General features: G+C 35.1%; 1 protein-coding gene across 1 annotated transcript; it reads left to right on the top strand.

The window, feature by feature from the left end:
- The first annotated feature begins 10,608 nt into the window (after positions 1-10,608).
- On the top strand, positions 10,609-12,068 carry LOC132038354 (transcription factor TCP20-like). Its single transcript, XM_059429034.1, has one exon. It carries the CDS (start codon positions 10,882-10,884, stop codon positions 11,761-11,763), a length of 882 nt encoding a protein of 293 aa, XP_059285017.1. The 5' UTR covers positions 10,609-10,881; the 3' UTR covers positions 11,764-12,068.
- The last annotated feature ends 14,341 nt before the right edge of the window (positions 12,069-26,409 follow it).

Genomic DNA, 26,409 nt, shown 5'->3' with positions numbered 1-26,409 from the left:
TTAAGGAATTTGGGGTTAAAAGTGAATTATGAAAAGTTAAACATTTCATGAAAATTAAGGGCTAGAAGTGAAATAAATATTTCATAAAAATGGCCAAAAGGGGCCAAGTGGCCGTGCATAGTGAAGTGGGCCATGGGCCACATGTGCTAATTGTATAAGTATATGAAAGGTGAGTAATTAGTCACATTTATCATCTTCACCTTAAGAGAATTCAAGAAGCTTGGAGAAAAAAAAAACATGGAGGACCATTCGGCCAAGCTATAGCCGAATTCCATGTCCAAATTTTTGATCAAGAAAAATTATTTTCTTCTAGATTTCCTACTAATTGGAAGGTCCTCTATAACATGGAGTGGTTGTTGAAGCAAGCAAAGCGTTCGTTCTTGCAATTCTCAACTCTAGCCGAGGGAGGAACTAGGTGGAAGAGGTGAGGTTCAATCTCCTTTTTCATATGTTATGGATGATTTGTGTATGTTGTAGCATGTAGAAATGAATGAAACTCATGAAAATATGCATATGAGCCGTAAGTATGTCATGCAAATGGAATGAGTTAAATTTACTTGGTATTTTGGTTGTTGTTGTCATGGATTATGTGATGAAAACGAAGGTATTGAATAGTTCAAGTGAATGTGATGTTATGTATGTGAATGTGATGAAGAACAAATTTTATTTAGTACGTTTGGGTGGTTGTGTTGTGGATTCTATGATGCAAATGAAAGTTTAATGGTTCAAATTGAAGTTATAGTCGTTTGTGGTTTGTTATGGAAGCTAATGTGAATTAAGTATAGTTTCTTGTATTTGTGAAAATGATGTTGTCAATGTATGAATTGTTGATGTAGTTGATGAATTTGGAAGAAAGAAATGTGTTGTTGTTGTTTCCTTGAACTTGGGAGGTTTCGGGTTGCATGGTATATTGGATGGGTTGTTTTGAATATTGTGTGGATTGTTGGAAGTATTCTTGAATCTTGTTTGAACGATCTCGGATTAGTATTTGAATATGTGAGCGTTGATGTTGGTTTGAATGTATGTGTTGATTTGAACATAAATGGAATGTTGTCGAATTATGTAGAAAGGGGGTTGCTAGCGTTATAATGCGTTTTGAATTGATTATTGATGTTGTTAATATGGTTGTTGGTATTGTTGTTGAAGATTTGGCCGAGTTGAATTCTCGGGGTTGTTGAATTTACGGGGGAAATCGCCCAAATTTCGGTAGATAAAGTGCTAAGTTTGGAATTGGATTCTTAAGTGCTTATGACTAACGTTTGGTGTCTAACGACGTTATTGTAGATCTTGAGAAGCCGAGACGTAAGTTTGGATTAGCTTAGGAAGCGAACGAGGTATGTAAAGCTTACTCTTTCCTTCTTTTGGCATGTCTTAGACGGAAGGAAGATATGACATGATTTGTGCCTTGGGGTAACTCCATTCTTAAGTTCCGAGCATGTTTATGATTCATATTTGCTTCTTGATGTTGGCATATTTAATATGGTCAAGCTATGGTCTTTATGTCTTTGATATGATTGGATTCAAAATGTTGTATAAACGGTTTTGTTCCTAAAGGATCCTATGTCTAAAAATGTCCGTAACTTTCATAGACCGAACCGGATTGCTTTGATATGCTCGCAAATGATTCTATAACGTATAATGACTTTAACTTTCATGGGCGGGCCCGAATTGGTTTGATGCATATCCGTGGTCCCCGAGATTTTCATTCGTACAGTCCTAACGACTCTTTTTGAAAGAACTTAACATGACTAATATTTTAACTTTCGAGCGTCGACTACTTTCTTATTCATTGAGTCTGTAATGATGATTTATGTGCATATGGTTTCTCACTACTCTGCTAGGTGCAAGCTCAATATGTCTTTCATATGCCCCGGCCTACGTATTCGTGCCTTCATTGTATTATTCACCCAGTCCCTCACTAGAGGGCGGGTATATATATATATATATATGATGATATGATGTGATGATGTGGGGATGGCGGCGGGATGGCATATGATGATTCTATTCACCGAGTCCCTCACTAGAGGGCCGGGTACGATATATATATATATATATATATATATATATATATATATATATATATATATATATATGATGACATGATGCATATGATGACATGATGATATGATGATTACTTCACCGAGTCCCTCACTAGAGGGCCGAGCACGATATATATATGTACATGTATATGATAATTTTACTTACCGCGTCCCTCACTATAGGGCGGGCACGTTATATCTATGCATATGTACAAGATGATTTTCTAGTTATGTTTCTCGGTTCCATAATGAATTTGACATGATATTGATACGCATGGTTTATGTTTTAAAGGCAAGTCTTACGATTTTCTATACTCCTCTCTACAGTATGATTTGTTTGTGGTATTTCATGCTTTACATACTTAGTACATATTTCCGTGACCCCGCTTCTTCGGGGGTGCGTTTCATGCCACGCGGTACCTACGGATGAGTAGAGGACGTTAGCGAGAAGGCATTCCGGTGGATTGGCGAGCTCCATTTCCTCCGAGGCTTGCCGAGTCGAGTGCTTTTGTTATGGTATTCGGAGTTATGTTAGAGACTTTGCGCAGACAAGTTGTCGTGTATATAAGATGTCGATTTTGTAAGCGGCTATGTAAGGCCGATGTATTATTATGCATTGTGTTACAAGTTTCATATATTCGATTTTATTTGAGTTGAGAAAGATGAAAAGCATATTATTCTTCGAAAAGCTTTCCTTATGCATTCCGTCATGATTTGAGGGCCCAGCATGATTATGAGTATAACGAGAGTCAGCGGGTTCGCTCGGCCCTAAGTACGGGTCGGGTGCCCATCACGCCCTATCGGAAATTAGGGTGTGACAGAAGGCATGGGCGAAGGCATGCATTATATATATATATATACACACACACACACACACTCATGATGCATTAAAAGTTCATATGCACATACATGATTATGAGTGTTGGTTACAGGTACGGATTGAGTCTGTTACTCTTTTATCATTCGAGTCGAGATATATATTGTTTCAGTTCTGCCTTACATACTCGGTACATTATTAAACCGACGTCCCTTTGCTCGGGGGCGTCGTGTTTCATGCCCACAAAGTGCGGACGGTTTAGTAGAGGACACTTGCCATAGGGTGTTCCCGAGCTATCAGCCGGATTGGTGAAATCCATTTCTATTCGGAGTGTTGCCGAGTCAGAGTACTTATGCATGTCCTCGAGTCAGATGCATTACGGGTATGTTGGGGCCCTGTCTCAACTTGTGTTATGGTAACTTGGTCCTTGTTAGAAGCTTTTGCAGACAGTGTCACGTGGATAGTGCGTCGAGATGTCGACAGTTATGTAATGCGGCCACAGAGGTCGATGTGTTCATATGCATTGATTTAAAGATTTTATTATGACTAAAGGTTTTCTTTGAATTAACAATAAGGGAGAAGTCCCTGACATGATAAAAGAGTTCTATTAAAAAAGTTTCCATGTTTTACTTGACGGAAGCGTCATTTCATAATTTAAAGGTTCACGAAAAGGTGTGACTTATGAATAGAATGGTAGTATGGCACTCAGCCGAGTAGGGTCTTGGGTGTCAGTCGCGGGCCTCCGGTTTGGGTCGTGACAGTATATATATAAGGGACAATCAAGGAGTATTTGTAGTGCTCACAAAAATTTTCAATTTAATGTCAAACTTTTCAATTAATTATTTCTAGGTCCCAAATTTACTTTTTAAGGTCAAATTTACTTTTAATTTTTCTTGTCTACTTTTCATTACTTTACTTTACTACTATATATAAGGAAAAATACCCATTTTTTGTAGTCATAAGGGACAACCAAGTGGTATTTGTAGTCCTCACAGAAGTTTCCAATTTAATATCAAACTTTTCAATTAATTATTATAGATCCCAAATTTACTTTTTAAGGTCAAATTTACTTTTAATTTTTATTGTCTACTTTTCATTACTTTACTTTACTACTATATATAAGGGAAAATACCCATTTTTTTGTAGTCCTCACGAGAATTGTTTTTTACTTTTTTTTACCCCTAATTGAAAGTTTAATGGCTTTGTGAATCTTCACACATTTTGGTAAATTTTGAGAACTTTAAGGACTTTTTCATGTCACTAAAAATGATGATGTTATGGAAAAGGTTATAGAGATCCCACAAAGCACACTCATACATATTTGAATCTTTTATATAGAAATATTATTAAACTTGTTTCAAATTATGTTTTTCCTTAAGAATTTATTATAGACACTTAAAGAATTATTATGTCATTCAATTCTATCTTAATATAGGCTTAATTATTGAATTAGATATTATTCTTATAATACTATTTATTATTTATTGATGTTATATACCATTTATCATTTGCTATTTTAATTTTTTATTCGTCCATTTAGTCATTTCTTTTTAATTTTCTCCTACAATCTTATGTCGTACATGTTGGCGAACATAACTAATTTATAAAGATTTCACTTAAATTTGGATTAAGTTTTGAATTAAGTTAATAAATAAAAATAACTAATATCATTCTTAAATACTTAAAAAATGTATCAAAAATGTAAATTACAGCCCCTCGGTCTCAATCGAAAAAATGAATTCCAAAGTACGGTAGTTAATTAATCAAATTTTACGTGTGCACATTATTAACAAAAAATTTATTTACTTTATTAAAAGAGTAACTATAAAATATTATTTTTATATATTCTGAAAATATTTGAAAAAATAATGTAGTTAAAGAAAATACAATTTGATTTTCAAACAATAATAATACTAGACAATTGCAAAAATTATATTTTTTACTTTTTTAAATATTAAAATATTTTGCAAAATATTGGTTAACCAATATTTTATATAGTTTAGGATAAAATAGTTACGTTTAACATGAAAAATTTATTACGATGTAGATTTCATAAAATGGTTTGTTAAATGAAGAAAAGGTAAAAAAATGTTATTTTTAACCTGCATCTTTTGGCAGGTAAAAGAAAGATTAAAGTCAGAACAATTAATTCTATTGACTTTTCAGTATTTTTTTGTGATTTAATTTGATAGAATATCTACAAAAAATTCTTGTAATTTCAAGGCTTTTAATTATTTATATTTATTTGTAAGTTGACTTTATTGATTTCATCAAGTAACAATATTTGCGTATCAAATATTTTTTACATTAATTGAATATTGTAATATCTTTGGAAAAAGAATAAGTTAGCCAGTATAGATTCAGCTCAAAGAAACAAATGATATTAATTTGACATGTGAAAACTCAATTTGGATCATCGGAGAATTTAATTTCAAAGAAGTTAAGTAAAATGAAAATTAGAAGAGCTTTCAAATTTGATTTTTTTTTTAAAATCTAATATATAAACTAAGAAAAATACTTTCCTTTAATTTTCAGGTACGTTTTTGTACTTTAATATTTTAGAAGTCTTTCGAAATATCATATTGATGTTACAAAAACAAAGAAGCAAGAGTTGAAAAAAATTAAAAGATATCTACAAATTAAAATTTTAACGCTAGTTTGCGCTCGGGCTTAGCACGGGCCAAATGACACTAGTTGGTAAATAAAATAACACCGTTGAACAAATATGAATACTAGTAGCTTTTTTAGTTGTGGGAGTGAAGGCTTAAACTTCCATTTTTGCTACAGATTCTCTTTGTTAACTCTTAAAGTGCGTAAAGGAGAACTTATATAAAGTAAAAAAACATACAATGTAGTCATTGCTAAAGTGAAAAACTTTTCTTAGGTATGAAAACTGGATCACCAATTACAAACATTTGATGACAGAATGTAATTACTTGCAGAATGAAATTTCTCACTTGCAAATGAGCTGAGCTAAACAGAAAGAACATCAACTTTATAAGATACATGCACACTTCGATCATATTTACATTAAAAGGGTTCTTTCTCTTTAGAAGCCAATAATTTTTACCTTGTTCACATAAAAAGATGCACTCTTCGATTTTGTGCATGAAGATACAAAGTCTAACAATTATTGGCTTCTAAATGAAATGAATTTGAGTCCAATAAATCTTAGAAGGGTGGGAATACGTACAATCAATCTTCCTAAAGTTAGGGACGTGGTTACAAAGATCTAATGAAAGTGATTGTGGAGGTACTTTTAAGGCATCTATCTAATTGTACATCTTTTAGTGGATTGTTCTCATATATCAATCTTTGAGGATGAAATCTTGTCTGAAAGATTTTTAGGATGTGCAAATGTATATATCAAGAAGCAGAACCTTTGTATGCTTTTCTACTTTATCTATATGTGATGACCTTGCATCAATCTTTTTGTCATAGCTAACATGAAGTATCATTTTAGTCTTTAGATCATGGGATGGGAGAAAACTATGAAAGCAAACAATGAAACAGAACAGAAAACATTACCTTTTCAGTAGTTGGGGAGGAAGTCAACTGTGAACTGCTAATGCATAAGCTGGTAAAGAGTCGACAACCATTGTTTCTTAAAGTATAGTTTTAAGCCATTTTACCTCAACTAACACTAGTAATCTATCAACTAAAATAGTTGATCTGCAATTAATTACCACTTCCTCTATTTGTATTTAAAATCACTTGCTGTTACTATGTTACACTGTTATACTCTACCAGAAAGTATTAATGGGATGTCCCATTTTACCTTCCATCCTCTACTAATGCACATTAATCGAGTTTCATGCTATCGAAACGTTAGAACAATAATTAAAATTTAATTCCTGTGTTATAGTAAAACAAGGTTCTAACATGCTATTAGCAAAATTTATTAGATATTTTAGAACTGTGATGATTCATTCGCCAAATATTTTGAATTGAAAAGGAAAAATGTCCAATTTTGCCACTTTGCTATGCAATATTGAGCAACTTTGCCCTCCCGTTGAATTTTTGGTCGATTCATGTCCTTGTTGTCAAGAAGTCATCTCGTACTTGATCTTGTCACCCATAGGGCTCCAACACAATAGGAATAAATTCTACGTGTCTAAATTGTCTAGAATATTTTTAAAAAAAATTACGGATGTTTAAAACTACCTCAGGTTAATTCTTCATTATTATATATTGGGCGTGAAGGACAAAATTAAGACTTTTCTGACGGTAGATCAAATCTCTGACAGATGATAAGTTACTCAATTTTAAACAGTACGGCGGGGACAAATTTGTTTACGGAAAGTATTAAAATAAACTTCATTTGCAGTAAAGTTTCAGAGCATCAGTTAGTTTTCCCCCTTGGGTAACTTTCACTTATCGCAATAGAAAACCTGCCCATGACAACAAATTATGGTAAGACTTTAAATGACCAATCAACTATCTTATTCCAAATGTCATGTTCCCTTATCCAGCCGACAACCAAAAGATATGAGCTGTTACTATAAAAATCATACTTCTTAAACGTACCCATGAAGACTCAAACACCATCTCTCTCTTCTCTCTCGAGTCATAGGAAAAAGAAAAAGGATGTTTCAAAAAATGTACAGCTTTTGAAAATATTTACGCTACATAATGCAATCTACAATATTATATTTGGAGGTTAGCATTATACATTATATATCAACCTTGTATAAAGTGTATTATACTATGTAAAAGATGTTAATACACACAAAATATGAGCTATATGGTGTAAATATTTTCAAAAATAAACGTAGAGAGTAATTTCCTACCAAAATAGTGACAATTCAAGAGAGGTAGCTTTAGAAAAAGTCGCGCGGGGGGGGGGGGGGGGGTGGTTAGGGCTTGGAATCTTAGGCGGTCTTCTTTTGTGTCCATCATGGGAAGCAAAATTGATTTGACCGACAAAGACACATACGATAAAATGGGCAATGAAACACTTATTACACCAATAATAATTAACCCACAACTCCGCGTTATATTTGGAATGTTTTACCAACACTTTTTCAGCACTCAATTCGAGGAACACTGGCACCGGTAAAATACTAAAATCTACCCATTATTCGATATTTATATTAATTTAATTAATATATTTCATTATGATTGAATAATAAAGAAAGCAAAAATACTCTAAAATAATTATGTGATAAAAGCATAAACAAAGGACAAGCAATTCCGCAAGTTAAATTTAAAGGATTTAATCTTTAAGATTATTAATACTGAACTTATTGGACAGTTAAAATTACCGATTTAAATATTAAGGGTTCAAATATAATATTTATTGAAATTCTAATAAACTTATATATATATATATATACACACACACACACACACTTCTTATAAAAATTTACCAATTCAGATGAACCTATAGCCAAGAGGTTATATATTATAATTATTATTATCACTGTAAACATATAATATAAATTAAAAAAAAAAAAAACGAAACACGAGTGACATTTACAGTGTTGAGAGTTCACATATTAGTCGCAATATTAGTACTAGTTGTTATCTATCATCTTCATCATTATTATTATTAAAAAAAAAAAGGCGTTTATAGAAATTGGGGCATCTTTGTTCAAGGAGTGATTGAAGGGAAGTCTCGTCTTTATCTTCTGCCGCTCATGGACTTTGTATTTCCAACTGGATTTAAGCGGAATAATAATAATAATAATAATAATAATCTAGTTTTATGAGCTTTGAGTGGGAGGGGGAGCCACCAATCATTGTCATCAGCTCTTTGCTGCTTACATGTTCCATGGTGCTTACATATGGTTAAGCCTTATTATTACTCCAAATAATGTACAATTGATAATCTTGTTTAATGTTGGAGTAAGTCAGCCTATAAATAATACCCCCTCCGTTTTAGTTCATATGATAACTTTTTTTTTAGTGTATACCGAAAAGAATGATAGTTTTCTAATTAAATTTGTAAACAAAAACTTTCATTTTACACTTAATGGAAAGCTTTTATTAGCCACACAAATAATTTCAACATTTAAGATCACAAGTTTAGGAGTATATGATCACATATTTCAAAAAATTTTCTTCCTTCTTTAAACTTTGTACATATTCAAACTCTGACAAATAAATAAAAAAGGAGAGTAATAGTATTAATAATGATACAAATGGGACTATATGGGAGTAGATTAGAAGCAACCATATATATAAATACAAACCCAAGTGTTTGCATGCATCTCCACCCCACACATGTTCTGCTATCTCCTATGTGGACATCAAATCATGCATTCTATTATTCGCCGCGACTTAGTAGTAATAGTACACTAGAATGTCAATTGTCATGCGATGCGATACATGCGCATTCACACTTCAATTATTAAAGTAGAGAAATTGCAGCAGAAGTATATGTTACAGTATTAGTCTTGATATTTACCTTATTAACCTACCTAATTAAGTTCCATCTTTCCCCGAGAAATTTGACCATTTGGTTCCCCATCTTCTTTCTTTTCCCATTTCCGCACGACTTGAATCGGAATACCAAACGGGTAAAACTGCAAAGAATATACAGCTACTCTTATTACTACTCCTATTATTTACCCCCTTTTTTTTTTTTAGTCAGTCTAAAAAATAATGACACATTTTTTTTTTATAATAATTTAACTTTAAACATCACCTTTTCTGCTTAACGAGATGATTTATAGGCACACACATATCTTTGACTTGTTTTAGATTACAAGATTCAAAAATCTTTCTTTCTTTCTTAAATTCCGTCCTAATCAAATCATATCATATAAATTGAAACAGAGGGAGTATAACTTATATGGAATAAGAAGCCTGGAGCTAGGGCAGAGCATAATATGGTTCAAACCGAAAAAACCGACCGAATCGAACCGAAGTTAATTTCGGTTTCGGTTGTTCGATTTATTCGGTCTGGTTCGGTTTAAATTTATAAGATTTCAAACAATTCTGTTTGGTTTTCGGTTTATGCAAAATTTAATTTGGTTGAACCGAAAAATCGAATTTTAACAAGTCACTTTTTTCTAGAAACATATACTCCATTATATATTCCTTGTACAATTCCTTGTAGATTTTTAATAAATTTCCTCAACAGTGTATCTTAGAACACCCATTAGCATATTTTCTTGTGACAATGGGTGTTACCTTAGTAATATTAGCATTGCAAATTGTGAATAAAAAACTCTTCTTGATTAGTGGTAGGAAGATGTGATACAACAAAGTTTGACAAGTAGGAACTACTTATAATCTTCATTCCCTCTGTCATATCTCTTGGATTGTAGAGAAGATGTTGGTTGATAAACAAGAAATACTAGTAATAGCGGATTTAAGTGAAATGTGAGAAAACGTTCTGCCACAGCATTAATTGGTATTTTGGCTGATAAAGTGATTATTATACGCAAATCAACACTTCTACTGTCTCACACCGAGCTCTATTAGGATTTTCTGAATGATGAAGTATTTTGATGCTTTAATTCTATGTCATTCATATCTAAAGAAGAAACCGATTAATAAACCGAACCGAAATTGCAAAAACCGAATTGAACCGAAATAATTTCAGTTCGATTTCGGTTCCCATTTTTTATAAATTGAAAATCAAAAATCAAATCAAATTTATGAAATCGAACTGAATCGGCCCTATCTGGGGCCATAATTCAACACGCAAAAAGTTGAATTTAACATACATATATATAAATTAATATATCTACCATATAATTTTCGATAACTCTGCCACCACGGCCCCTGAAAGGAGAGGAAAGTTTCAATGTTTCACATTTTCTATTTCTTGTCACTGACAGACAGTGAAACCTCCTGGCATGACAACATAGTTGGGGCTTTCCTCTTCTTTTCTTTTCTCTCTTTTGTTTTTTGTCTGTTCTTTGAAGTCACCTTCTTCTCTCAAACAGGACACACAAGTGAAAAAAAATCCAAACCATATCTTCTTTTTTCCTTTTACTAGTAAACAAAGAGCCTCCTTTTAAGGAGTAACTTAGTTATTACCATAGCCTGCAAGGTACCCCATCCAGTTCATTCATGGATCCCAAACAGCCTAACACTACCAATAACAACAACCACAGTATTATTAAGCCTGCTCATGATCAGATAAAAGATTTGATTGCAGAAAAAGATGATGAAACCAAACAGAAGCAGTTGGTTGCTCCTAAAAGAAAAGATAGGCATACCAAAGTTGAAGGCAGAGGTAGGAGGATACGTATGCCTGCTCTCTGTGCTGCAAGGATTTTCCAACTTACGCGCGAATTAGGTCATAAATCTGATGGAGAAACAATCCAGTGGCTGCTGCAGCAAGCCGAGCCGTCCATAATCGCCGCTACCGGCACAGGGACCATTCCTGCCTCGGCTTTAGCTGCAGCAGCCTCTGTTTCCCAACAGGGGATCTCTGTATCAGTTGGTTTAATGGATGAATCGGGCCCGAATATTGGGGGGTCAGGCAGAAGTAGCAGTACTAGTATTAATAGTAGGACCAGTTGGCCCATGATCTGTGGGAATTTTGGAAGACCCCCGGGGATATGGCCCGCACCTGCCCCTGTTGTCACTAGTTTCGGGTTTCAGTCTTCATCGTCTGCTCCATCAAGTACTAATATTGGTAGTGAAAGTTCAAATTATTATCTGCAGAAAATCGGATTTCCTGGATTTGATCTGCCTGCAACCACAAATATGAATCCTATGAGCTTTACTTCAATTATGGGTGCGAGTAACCAGCAACAACTGCCAGGATTGGAGCTTGGATTATCTCAAGAGGGTCATATAGGGGTTTTGAACTCACAAGCTTTAAGTCAGATATACCAGCAGGTGGGGCAAGCAAGAATGCAACATCCACAGCAGCACCAACAAAATCAACATCGGCAACAGCAACAAACATCTCCAGAGGATGATTCTCAAGGATCAGGACACTAGTAGTACAGCTTTCAGATAAAAGACCTGAGCTAGGTTTTTTGGTGAATGGTTTTCATTTTTTAGGAGGTGTATTGTTTATAAGTTAAAAGCCATCTTTATCATTCATTTTCCCTTTATATCAGAGTGGTGTGCTTATATCTTGTTTGCCGAAATAGACATAGTTATCGCATAACCTCGCACAATTTTTCTCTTCTTGTACTATATAAGGCTTCGGATTGATTCACGTCTTTGTGTTTGTAACAAGAAAGGGATTTCTGGCAGTCTTCAATGTATCCAGCCTAAGGAGATCCCAAAATTCTGTTCTACTTTCTTCTGTTTGGGGGTTGAGGGGAAGGGACAGGAGTGGAGCTAGGGGGAAGCAAAGGGGTTCATCCGAATCTCCATCATCATAAGTTTACACTATATATATAAGGTATGAATCCCCTTGGCTATCATAAGCTTACACTGTATATATAAGGTATGAATTCCCCTGGCTTCTTTGTGTATTTGAGTACTTTATATTTTAATCCCCTTAAAAATTCCGGTTCCCCCACTGGGAAGGGTAGTATAGCTTTTCAATCTTTTCTTTGACCAATTCATCACATGAATCTGTCAATCAGTGTTGGAATAGCTCCATAAATGGCTTGTATTAGATAATAAATGTAGCTGTCAAAAATGGGGATGTAAGGATTTATGTAACTGTAAAGGAACTCATGGCATCACCAGAAGAAAGAGTACGATGCAGAACAAGTACTCTTATGCTGTCAAAAGAATCGAATGATGAAGTAGACAATCCTTTATGCTATTATCTTCTCGAAGAGCTGCAGTAACAGATTGCCACTTTCTTTTTGGGAAAAAAAAGGAATTTAGTACTGTATTGCTGCTTTACGTCCAACTATTATGCATCTGATTGCTGGCATTCCTTCTTCAAGTGGTGGGATGCTTTTCTGCATCCTAGTTGGGAGTTTCCATATTGACCCTTTGCTTCACAACAGAAAATTATCTTTCAGAACCGCGCGGTGCCATCCATACGGTGTCTACTGCTAAAAGAAAATTCCTGTGTGATTTGTGGAAGTTCATTTTGATACCTTTATTAAGAGTGATTTGGTCTGTAGTGGAAATTTATAATGCTATATATCTGGTGTGTGGATATTCATTTTTCCCTTCTTATATATTCTTTATGGAGTGATCAGTTGTCTTCAGAAAGTATCAGTTCTTGAAATGCAGAATCATCTTTTTGAGAAAAGTTATTGACTTGTGGAAGTTCATTTTGATACCTTTGTTTAATCGTTGCATGTGGTGAGAACAAGAAGTTTCTTCCTGATGTTATTCATAGGCATCTTGCCAATGTCTCGATGTGCTTATGCATGCTGCGTTGGAGGCTTAGGAGTAGTTTCCTGGATAGGTGAAAGAGATGCTGTTGTTTATGAAGAGGCCAAAAGGAGAAAGAGTTGTAGGAATCTAAGTCCAGTTAATTTTCGGCAAACCAGTGGGTAATATTGCAGATTTAAGATCATGAAAACCCTTTCAGGGACTGACCCCACTTGCAGAGTACTTTTCTCCGGATAAAATTAAAGCGCTTTGAACTGACTATTTATTTATGTTAGTTGTACAACTGAGGGGGAGCCTTGGCGTAATTGGTAAATTCTTTGTCGTGTGATCGGGGAGGTCGGGTTCGAGCCGTGAAATAGCTCTTTAAAAATGCGAGGTAAGGCGCAATGCATACAGACCCTTGTGGTCCGACCCTTCTCCGACCGCGCATAGCGGGAGCAAATCTTAGTGACCGGGATCGCCCTTTAGTTGTACAAAGACAACTGAGTACTGGAAGGCTTGTTAACCTGTGATTGAAATCGATAAAGTCGAGTTCAATTCCAGGTTAAATATGATGAGCTTATCGCATGACATTTGATATTTACCCTTCTTGTCTTGAAATAGATAAATCTTCTGCATTATCAAATTCTTTTTTTTTAAGCTATTTTTCGTAGAAGTGTGAAGCAGGTTTACTAAATAAAATCTTTCTACGTGCTCAATGATCCCAGCACGCGCTCTAAATAGCATGCTCAGTTTTCTCAGGCTGACGATGTATTTAGGTTGTGGATAGTGCTCTAACATATTGAGGAATCTAAAAAATTGAATTTCTGTTTTTATAAAGTCATGATATTAACTATTTCTATACTATGATCTCTAAGGTTTGCTATTACTCAATAGCGAGTACACACAATTTATTTTGTGAAAATTCGTTACCTTATACTTGTTCTTAGATATCTTGAAAGGAAGTTTCTCTGACGTCATTCTGTGAAAGCTAAGAATGATAATGCCATATGAAATACAAGGTAAAAGAGTGGATGTTGATTTCACTAGATAAGTTTTAATAGGGTACACAGTTAAAGCGAAATATTATGTCTGTATAATGGGAACGGAAGTTCCATGATAATAAAAAATCTTGTGATTCTTTTTGACTACTTGACATTCTGAAACTTGGGTTCTTAAAAGTTCAAAACCAAATTCTATATTACACATCAGCCTTTGCATCAGCGATGTCCCTGTAATCAACTCATAGACAGTGCTGCCAAGAGCCCAAATGTCAACCGCTGGTTTCTACTTCTCATTAAACACGGATTCTAGTGTCATATTCATATACCTTTATTGTTCCCCTTAGTCTATGCTTTTCTTTCATGCTCTGTTCCAAAGTCATGGAAAGTCCGTAATCTGCGATATTAGCAATTTCATCACTGCAATATTTTGCTCCCTGTAATAATTTGCTTTAAGTAATGCAATATTATCCTTATGACCAAATTATTATTATTATTTAAAAAAAAAAAAAAAACAATTTCATCCCTGCCACAACAAGAATATTGAGTGGCTTCTTGTCATAGACTCATAGTGAATGATTTCTCTGCTGTGAACGTGACCAACCCCTAAAAGAACGTTCTTTGTGTGTTTTTTGAGCTCTAAACTCTGGCAACAATTTCCCTGAATTTTTCTGAAGAATTAACTAGGACTCAAGTAAGAAGTAGAACGACCAGCCATCTTCTTCCGTGACATTTAACTCCGAAAAAGCAAATTATGCAAGGAGAGTCGTGAAACAATAGAGTAATTCCCTTTCTTCTTGTAATCATTGAGAATGATTAGACATATGGAGTCGTATGGTGTATTTAGAGAGCATGGAATGCTTAGTGCTTCAATGTTGAATGTTAGATGCAACGGACAAAGTCAAATGGAGCTTTGAATGAATTATCTTACTGAACTTTATGAAAAGATTCCAACGGGACAAAATTGTGAGGACTGAGGAGGTGGTTCTTCTTTAGCTAATCAGTTCAAACATTGGACACAAGATTAGTTACAAGTGAAGGGTTTAGGGCGTGTTTGGTATGAAAGGATAATGTTTTCCTATTTTCTCTTGTTTGGTTGCACTAAATATCTTGAAAAATGTTTTCCCATGGAAAATGTTTTCATCAAAATAAGAGAAAATGTTTTCCATACAAATTTGAGGGAAAACATTTTTCAGATTAATAAAAACACGGAAAAGGCTCAAATATGCTATCGAACTATCGAAAATGACTCATTTATGCCACTCGTTAATAGTTTGGCTCATTTATGCCATCGAACTATCGGAAATGGCTCATTTTTGCCAGTCATCAATAGTTTGGCTCATTTATGCCATCTCCGGTTACCAAAATGACTCATCCATGCCATTTTTCATTAACTCCGATTTTACAATACCAGATATGACACGTGGCCTCCAACTAGATTATGGTTGTAGGGTACGGTGTATGGGTCGGATTTTTTATTAATTTGAGATTTAAAATTGGGCTGGTTTAATTAAACGACGTAGATCTCTAATTGGAGGTCATGTGTCACATATGGTATTATAAAACCGGCGTTAATGAAAAATGACATGGATGAGTCATTTTGATAACGGGCGATGATATAAATGAGCCAAACTATTGATGAGTGGCATAAATGAGTCATTTCCAATAGTTTGATGGCATAAATGAGCAAAACTATTGATTAGTGACATAAATGAGTCATTTCCGATAGTTCGATGACATATTTGAGCCTTGCACCAAAGCATTCCCCAACTCACCCTCCAAATCTACCCTCCACCCACAAACCCAAGCCCCATCCTCAACCTCCACTCACCACCCCATCCCACCCCCGACGCCACCACCCACCTCCACGCCAAACCACTAAACACCACCTCCCACCCACACCTACCACCTAGCCCACCCGCCTTCCACCACCCACTCTACCTTCCACACCCCCACCCCTCTCCCAAATTTTCTATTTTATATATTTTTTCTTTTTATAAAAACTACATTTTTTTTTTAAAGTGTTTTTACTCATTTCTACTCTAACATTAAAAGCATAATAATACATGATTAAAGGGCAAAAAGATCATTCAACTTTTAATGGGCATTATGGTAAACTTTTAATGGGCATTATGGTAATTCAACTTTTGACTTAGGGGCTTCTCACTTTTAAATTAGTATAAATATAAATATAGACGTGTGTAAAAATTTATTTGGTTCTAGTAGTTATTTTATTACGTAACTTTTTTCTTTCCATAATCGCATGCCATGACATATGACAAGCATATTATCAAAAGCTTGCGGTTAGAATAATCATCTTCTAATTCTAGTGCTAAAAATTATCACTATCATCTTCCTCGATCATCAATCTGGTCAGCTTTATCAGTCCTAAAATCCTAGTTTCCTTTAGTTCATAAAACAAAAGGATCATACATACATGGAAACTGCCCACATGGATGAAGCTTTATATTGCCACGTATTGGCTATTCCATATCCAGGGAGAGGCCATATCAATCCTTTAATGAACCTGTGCAAGCTCATAGCTATAGCCAGACCAAATCTTTTAATCTCTTTTATTGTAACAGAAGAGTGGCTCAGCTTCTTGAATTCAGAGACAAAACCAGCTAATATCCAATTTTTACAATCCCAAATGTAATTCCATCAGAAAAGGGCAGACACAGATATTTATTGGGCTTTGTGAAAGCTGTATTTACTAAGATGGAAGCTCCAGTTGAAAGTGTAATTGATGGGCTGCCAAAGCCCAAATGTGATTTTAGCTGATTCGTTGTTACCGTGGGCCCTTAGTGTTGGACAGCGGAGGAATATTCGGGTGGCTTCATTTGGCCCATGTCTGCAACCGTTTTTTCTATCATTTATCACCATCAACTGCTTCTTGCCAATGGGCATTTTGAAGCTAATTTGGCAGGTACGTGTTTTTCTTTTTGCCTACTTTTTTCTACTTCTAGTTGTACATTAGATGAAACTTATTTGATCCGAGTAGAAACATACTTGTTCTCAGAGCGGAGGCCAGAACTAGAATTTTAGATTTGTGAATTTTTTATTCTAGAAAAGGTACTCCCTCCGTCCCAAAATAAGTGTCAGCTTAGCAAAAATTACAACCTTTAAGAAATCAATAAATACAACGTGAAGTTTACTAAGCTACCTTATTTATTAGATTTTTTTTTTCTTTTCAGAATTGAGTACTATTAAAGAGCACTACTTCTCTAATGTTAAGAGCGTAATTGAAAACATTTACCAAATTTTATCTTGAATTTATGAGATGACACTTATTTTTGGAGAAGCTTTTTTAAATGAAGTTAATGATGAGCCTTTCGTTTTAACTGTTTGGAGGGTATGGTCGAGGAGAATAGGCAGTGTCAACAGTTAAGTGGTGACCGTTTGGCCAAGTTGGCTCAGATTTTTTTCTTGTTTTTGCGTTTTATTGTGGAAAAAAAAAAAAGAATCAATATTTGGTTTGATGTATTGAATACGGCTATTGAGTGAAAACTTATGGCATAAAATTTGATATTGTTTATTTTGTCTTTCGAGTTATGTATAATTATGTACATTGGCGGACTCAGGGGTTCCACTCAGGGGTTCGAGAAAAACAATAATAGCTAAATATAAAATATAATTTTTTCCTTGAGAATTGAATCTAGGACACTAGAAATGATTATGAACACCCTAAAAACGCTTGAGCTAACATTTTGCATTTATTTAGGGTATTTAAAAGTTAATACATGTACATAAACACAGAAAGTCTATCATATATATACAATGTAATTTTTTATGAAGGGTGTACGGGTGAACTCCCTCCGCACCCTCTAAATCCCCCTTGATTGTGTATATAACTTGTTGTATTATTTTATACTAAAATCAATGCAACAACACTACACACACACACACACACACACACACACACACACACACACACACACATATATATATATATATATATATATATATATATATATATATATATATATATATATATAGTAATAATTTTGTAGTGAAGTTTGGGAGGGTAATGTATGCATACCTTATCCCTACCCTATGAGGATAGAGAGGTTGTTTTCGATAGATATAGTGTAACAATTTCACAAGTGGAGTTTGGGAGGGTAATGTACGCATACCTTATCCCTACCCTATGAGGATAGAGAGGTTGTTTTTGATAGACTATCAGCTTATTGAATTTTCATAGCCCAACGTTGATTTTGAAATAAATTTCCAAAAGACCATTGGCTTAATGAATTTTCATTGTCAAACGCTGATTCTCAAATAAATTGGGGGAAAAAATGAAAACTTCTTGTGGCCAAACAGGTCCTAAGCAAGTGCGAACCTGCTAGCCCTGCACATGCAGATGAGAAAACAATCACAGGAGGGGTCTAACACGGAAAAAAAAGAAGTGCAAAACAAGATTTATAGCCTGTTTAGCCGAGCTTCTAAAATCAGCTTATTTTGAAAAGTAATTTTTCTTCAAAAGTACTTTTCAAAAAAGTACTTTTGGTGAAAGACAGTTTGTGTTTGGCCAATTTATTTTAAAAGCACTTTTTTTAAAAAAAATAAGCACTTAGTGGAAAACTACTTCTGCTACTTCCCAGAAGCACTTATTTTCTCCCAAAAGCTTGGTTAAACTAAACCTGTCAATGGGCCGGTCCGGTTCCTTAATTTCCCAACCCATCTGGTTCAGGGGCCGGTTCGGTTCCGGGTTGGGCTAACCGGGTTCAATCGGGCCGGTTTTCGTTAAGTTTCTATGGAACCCGTGTGGGTTCGGTTCAACCGGTTTGGGCCGGGCCGGGTTTCATTAAAATAATATTTTTTTGTTAACTAGTCTTTAACTAACTTAAATAGTTAAAACTTAAATTGTTTAAAAAATTAATTTAACGTCATTAACGAGTCTAAAATACAAACACAAATGGCTAACATTTATTAATTATTACGAGTTTACAACATAACATTACAAGTTTACAAACACACAACAATTTTGAGAAATTTTTAACAACAAACTTGAAACTCGAGAAATGAACGACAAACATAAAGTTAATAAACTAGCCAATAATTTTAGAACTTATGCACGCGGATCCGCCGCCGGATGACTATTTTTAATGTGACGAACCAGCGGACCGGTACTCACTCCTCCCGGGCCGAAATAACACTTCATGGTGAGTCCACAAATTTGGCATGTAACTTTATCATCTCTGAAAAAGACAAAATAGTTCCACACGAAACTACTTATTCTTCTTGGAAGAGGAGGATTATCGTTATTCATTTTGAAGTTGAGAGTTGAAACTTGAAATTGAATTGTTGAAACTTCAAAGTTGGAAGAAAGTTGTGAGTTTTGAGTTGCTTAGTTGTGAGAAGAAAGTCGAAAAATGAATTTATTTTATAGATTGAGAAAAGTGAAAGTTCAAAATTCAAAATTTTCAAAATGCAAATTATTCCAAAGTAGCTAACTAGTTAGGTACGAAATTAAGTCTTCTAGCAGTATATTTTGTATAAAACTACAAATAAAAGTCTTGTAGCAATATATTTTGTCACATGATTTTTAGTACTTTATAATTAATACTTATTAAAAAAAAGACTTAATAATTTATACTTAATCATATTTATTTTAATTTATTTTATTAAAGATAAACTTTTACTACTTAATATTTAATAATTAATACTTATAAAAAAGAAAAGACTTACTAATTAATACTTAACAATATTTATCTTAATAAAATCAAGGCCAAGCCTTGAAGTTTTTATTTAATAGAAATTTCAAATTAAACACAAAGTCACACATACAAGAAGAGCACAGCCACCTTCTAGGAAGGGTTCTGTTTCAACTAGGTCTACATAGCGACCTTCTAGGAAGGGTTCTGTTTCTTCTAAATTAAAGACTTAAACTAAAAAAAAGAGTACATGACTACATTCTTAATTCTTGAATCATTCACCAATTTTGAAACATCCTTGGAAGCTCTTCCACATCAACATGAGGTGTTGCTTCTGTTGAAGTTGCATCTCCAATTAGTTCTCCAATCTCTTCATCTTCCGGCTCTGCACGTCCTTGATTTCTTCGCTCCGATCTTATCCAATCTCTAAAATACACTAGAACTTCCAAGGCATTGCTACCCAATGAGTGACGGGTATCTCCTAGCTGCTGCCTTGCTTGGCTAAATGCGCTCTCTGATGCAACTGTTGAAATTGGCACATTTAGTACGTCTTGGGCCATTGCAGAAAGAACGGGAAACTGCTTTGCATTGTCCTTCCACCATTTTAGTGGTGAAAAATGAAGTTTTGGCTCGTTAGCCTTTTGCAAGTAGAATTGAAGCTCGTCAATGTTCCTGCTACTATGTGGTGTGCTACTAGAAAAAGTACACCAGATAGCAAAATTAGCAACATCTTCATCGTCATCATTATTTGCAGAAGCAGAACTAGAAGCAAGATTAGGATTTGGCATATCGGGTACCATAGTGTCAACTAAATTTGCATAATAATTATATAACTATTGCAAATGTGTGTTAAGTGTACTCATACAAGTGAAGTAACAAGGATTTTCTTTAGCTTCAATTTCCATATATTCATACAAGCATTTAATTAAATTATGAGTGTCATTCAACTTAATAGAAGGATTAGAAACAACACCAATTAGATAAATAGGAGGAATAGGATAAAAATAATTTTTGAAATGGTCCATCATTTTGGTTACTGCAGATGTATACCTAGGGTCCTTCTTCAAATTATAAAGTAGGTAAGAAATTTCACCTATATGAGCTAAAGCATTTGTAATAGTAGGATAATAAGCTCCGTAAAAACTCAAGTGTAGTCACACAAAATTTACGTAAAAATAAAACAACTTCATGAATGGTTTTCCAAATATCAGGTGTTAACAAACGAGTTGGATCGGTACAGTGAGCATTAGCAACTTTGGTTATAGGACTTCTATATTTGTAACAAACTTTCAAAAATATATATGTATAGTTCCACCTAGTGACAATGTCACACCCCGATCTTACCAGGGTGTGTTGGGCACCCGACCCCATAATCGGAGCCGAGCGAACCCTCGGACTCTTATTGCACACGTATGAGCTTATGAATCAGTCAGAAATGAATACATAATTTTTTTTTGCCATAAGTAAAATCTGACATCATATAAGACTCGTGACACGAAACATAATAACATATCGGCTGCTGGAGCCGCTTACAGACTGACAACCCAATACCCACGACTTTGTCTGCAAAGTCTCTAACTCCGAACAAAACATCGTGGCACATATACTCTGACTCGGCAGCACTCCAGGACAAGTGGAGCCTACCAACTCCGCTGGACATCTTCTACGCTAGCTTCAGCTCATATGGGTACACAACGCGGCACGAAACGCCCCGAAGAAGAGGGGCCGACGAGCAATGTACTGAGTATGTAAGGCATAGATGGTAACATAGAAAGAGACGTAATCATGTGCAACAACAGTATGGAGATGTAGAGCATATCATATGAGAGAGTATCCTGTACATATGAGACATATCATGTATAAGGGAGTAAGCTGTGCATATAGAACATGTCATGTGTAAAGGTCGTAACTTTCGTACGTATGGAACATATCATGTAAAGTCAGAATCGGTACATAGGGATCATATAATGTAAAGTCGTAATTGTACATATGAACAATATCTGCATGGGAACATAGAACATATCATAGGATAGCAGAGTAACCTGCGCGTATAAGTGCCCCTGGGGGCGGATGCCATGCATGCTAAGCTGTCTTTGAAAAACATTTCTTTCATATATATATATAGAAAATAGAATATATCATATTGCCGAGGCGTCGGCAGCCGATCCATTTAACCATAAATGTATATATATCCCGCGTCCGGGCATCCCGCGTCCGGGATGATATCAAGTCAAGTACGGATACATGTACCGTGTGTATATCCCAGCGTCTATAGCGCTCTGCCCTTTTCCCCATCTTCCCCATATACATATATATACATATATATATATATATATATACCATAGCATGCAGGAGAGCCCAAGGAAAAGCTATAACTCCATCGGAGTGACGTAAGGTCGGTAACCTCCGATTATATTATGGAATAACTATGGGCGCTTGTCTCACCTTGAAGGAACGATAATCATAAGGCGAGACTACCAACGGAGAATAACATTAAGAGAACGTAGAACATATCATATTGTATCGTATCATGTCATAGCATATCGTGTCATATCATAGCATATCGTGTCATGTCATAGCATATCGTGTCATAGACATTTTCTCATACTTAGCATCATCTTTGTCATCATAGAATCATAGTCATTGCTTTAGTCATGAAAACTTTCAAAACCGTACAACTTGGATTTGGCGAAAATGAATGCTTTGGAAAACATTTAGGAACTTTCATGAAGAAAATCATGCCTTGGAATCGAGGGATTAGTTAAAACAACTATTATTTAGTAGTCGGAATGATGTCCAAGAGTTTCCTTTAACTGTAATACGGGAATAAGCCAAACGGAGCAATAGGAGGGAATTAGGGAATAGCGGGCCCACCTAGAGTCAAATGAGGTGGCGTATACAATTTACGTATAATACATTTCATGACATTACTTATGAGAATTTTAGGGTAGCCGGATCCTATTCCTGCAAGTTCTAGGTGTTTAGACATTTCTTTCAACTTTTTGTGAACATTTACTTCAATTCTACTGAATGAATAGTAACTAATTTCAATCTCGGATTTCTAGGAAAGGAATTGTCCCCGAGGCACGTATTCAAGCCTATTACGTCTAAGACATGCCAAAGAAGGAAAGTGAAGTCTTACATACCTCTTTCCGCTTCTCCTGCTACTCCAAATTCAAGTTGCAAATCCGCCAAAATCTACAATTTGGTCATGTTTACCAAACATTGATTAGTGCATTTAGAATTGGATTCTTAAAATGACACTTGGCTACCGAAATTCCGGCATAAAGCATTTCCTTGTATATACACCATACCGCCAAGTTCAACTTGGCTAATTTCAACCAACAACAATCCGGAATTCAACCTGAAGCCAAACTAACAAGAATTCCAACAATCTTGCCAACAATACAACAAGCCATTAATATTCATTTCACAAGATTTTCCAACAACTCAATCAACATACTACCTTACCCGAAACCTTCTAACTTCAATGAAACAACAACGACATACTTTCTTCTTTCAAATTTAACCACAACAACCCTACTTCCGGCCTCCCAAACCATTAAATAAATTCAATCCATTTTTCTACACATACATTATCCTATTCGGCTATACACACACATGCATATTTTTCATGGATTTTCATCCTTTCCTTTACATTACAACAACATCCAAGGCACTAGATAAAATTTGCTCACACTACAACCAACACACACACGGCCATACACACTACACACTCACGGCCACACCATGCATACACGGCCACCTCCATAACTTCCATATTTCATGCTTTTCATTCATTTCATCATAAAATACATAACACGTGACAATTAAAATACTACATAAGAATTGACTCAACACTTCCATACAATGCAAGCACCTACACGGTCACACCCAAACATCCATATTCTCCATAAATTTCACTCATTTTCATACACTACAACATGCACCAACATTCATAATATATAAGGGAAGATTGCTTCTTACCTTTTTGCTTAACTTCTCTTCACTTGGCTAGGCTCCAAACTTGCTCAACAATTGCTTTGCTTGTTCCAACAATCACTCCATGTTGTAGAGGACCTTCCATTTGGTAAGAAAACTAGGGGAAAACAATTTTTCATTTGGCCTCTCCACCATGACCATGTTCGGCCACCTTGGCCGAACCTCCCACCATCTCTCTTTTCTTTTTCTTTCTTTCTTTCTTGTTTCTTTCTCTCTTGTTAAAATATGACCACCCCTCTCCCTTATATATACATTGCATGCACGTGAGGGGCACATGCCCCTCTCTAGATTTTTCTTTTCTTTTCCCCTTTCTTTTATTTTCTAGAATTTTCTTTTCTTTTTCCTTGAATTTTCCTAAAGTGGTCAAAGATGACCACTTGTCTTCCTAAACAAGCCTTGGACCATGTATTTTTTTGTAATTTACACTTAGCCCCTATAAATTAATAAAAATGTGGACATGCACCATGCATGTCACACGGCCAACATGGCCATTTCATGAACCTTCTTGAACTTTGCAAAATTCCCATTTTACCCTTAGGCCTCCGCAATATTTTCCATGAACCCTTTTCCGAATTTTCCTTTTTACCCTTAACCTTTCTCATTATTTCCATACTACCAACGTCCATAAATAATGCTCATAACCTACTAATGCATTAAAATAATTTTAGAACATAGTCTTGTCCTTAACTTCTCCCAACGTCCGCACGTACGAAGTACGGGCTATAACAGACAACTCCTTGCGGCATGTATCTCGGGGCAAGTCCTAAATCAACCGACTTCTTTTTAAATTCTTTAATTCTAGAAGATCTATTATTTCCTTGGATAACACCAACTACTCTTCTAACTAGAGTAATCTCAGGTTTAAATAATTCAAGACCACTTTAACAACTAAATTATAAGTATGACATGCACACCTAACATGAAAAATGTCTTCAAGCGGTCGATTAAGATGCAACTTTAACAGTGGAATTGATGCAGTATTATTAGAAGCATTGTCAAAAGAAACACACAAAACTTTTTGAATAAGATTGAATTCTTCACAAACTTCCTTTATTGTAGTGGCTATATATGCAGCTGTGTGACTTTGATCTTCATCATATTTAAAAGCAATAATATGTTTTTGCATTATAAAATCATCATTCATCCAGTGACATGTAATTGTACAATATTTATTTCCATTAACAGCTTGACCAATGTCAGAAGTAAGACAAACTCTACAAGCATGGTTGTTAAACAAATATTTTAAATAAAATAAATATTGTCCATGAAGCCTAAGAACATCACATCTACATGTACTTCTAGGAACACCTTTAAATAAAGGATTATGAACTCTTTGAATATACGTAATAAAATATGTTGAGGAAGCAAAGGAAAAAGGTAGACAACTCAAAGCAATCATTTTTGCTAACTCGTCCCGATCCTTCATTTTATCATATTTATGGTATCCTCCAGTTTGCGGATTTAACGTTGTTTGATCATCTTCTAAACCACCACCCCATTCCTCTGGGTGTTTATCCCTCACGTGTCTAGCAAATGTGCCCGTCCCCCCATTGTTACCTCCGGTGGCATGTTTAAAAGGTTGTTCACACAAATTGCATCTAACTTGATCGGTATTTTCAATGTCAGTAAAAAATTTCCAAACCCTACTTCTTTTTTTACGATTTTTGACATCCGTGGGTAAAGGTGGCCTAGCCCCACCATGACCGCCACCCCTACTTACTTGATTTTGGCCGACTCCACTAGTTGGTGTAGGTTGTGTATCATTATTAACTAATTCAATGTCATCATTTTCATCATCCTCTATGCCATAATCTTCTTGCATTTGTTCATAATCCTCATTATTATCGGGCGACGTTTCGGAAATATGTGTAAAATACTCATTTATATTACTAGTAACAGTATTAAAAGAACCCCTTGATTTTCTACCTCCGCCCCTACTATTACTAGTACTAGTACTACTATTACCCCGAACTAATTTATAAGCTTTTTTAACAAAACTCATTATGCAAGTTGAAAAATAAAAACACTAATAAAAATTAAATATATGATAATAAAAATACTAAAGAAGAGAAAGAGATGGAACGAGTGTACCAAATTTCCCCAATAATTGAAAGTCTTGAACCGTTGAATGCTACCACAAATTCACTTGGTTGTTGCTATTTTTTTTGTTTTTTCAAATAAACCTTAAATAAAACAAAACTAATTTAGAAAGCTAATAATATTTGTTACAACTTTGAGAGAGAATTTTTGCTGAAATTGATAATTAGAGGGCAATGATAATTGTGTGGAAAAAATAGGGGAAGGGTGGGGGCTATATATACAATTTCTAAAGGATGCCATGCTTTAAAAAAAAATTAAAAAAAAAAGGAAAAAGGTGCACAATTAGCCGTTGGCCAAACGGTCATATGGCAAAAGTTTTGCCAGTAAGGACTGGGTACTGCCTTACACTCTTTTTAAAAAAAAAAAAAATTGAAAAATGAAAATTAGCTATTAAACCGGGCTGGTCCGGTTCGGTCCGGTCCGATTAACCGGTAAAGTCATGATGTGACATTATCGATTTGAACCGATCTGGGTCACCGGTGTGAAGCCTTCAACCCGTGCGGGTCCGGGTTGGTTCCCAAACCAGACCAGCCTAATCTGGTTTGACACGGTTCGGTCAGGTCCGAGCTCTTATTGGTTTGAACTGGTCCGGGTCTGGG

This window comes from Lycium ferocissimum, chromosome 2, assembly GCF_029784015.1.
Source record: "Lycium ferocissimum isolate CSIRO_LF1 chromosome 2, AGI_CSIRO_Lferr_CH_V1, whole genome shotgun sequence".
Classification (NCBI taxonomy): domain Eukaryota; kingdom Viridiplantae; phylum Streptophyta; class Magnoliopsida; order Solanales; family Solanaceae; genus Lycium; species Lycium ferocissimum.
The sequence above is the reverse complement of the archived record's forward strand: the minus strand, read 5'-3'. Positions and strand labels throughout refer to the sequence as shown.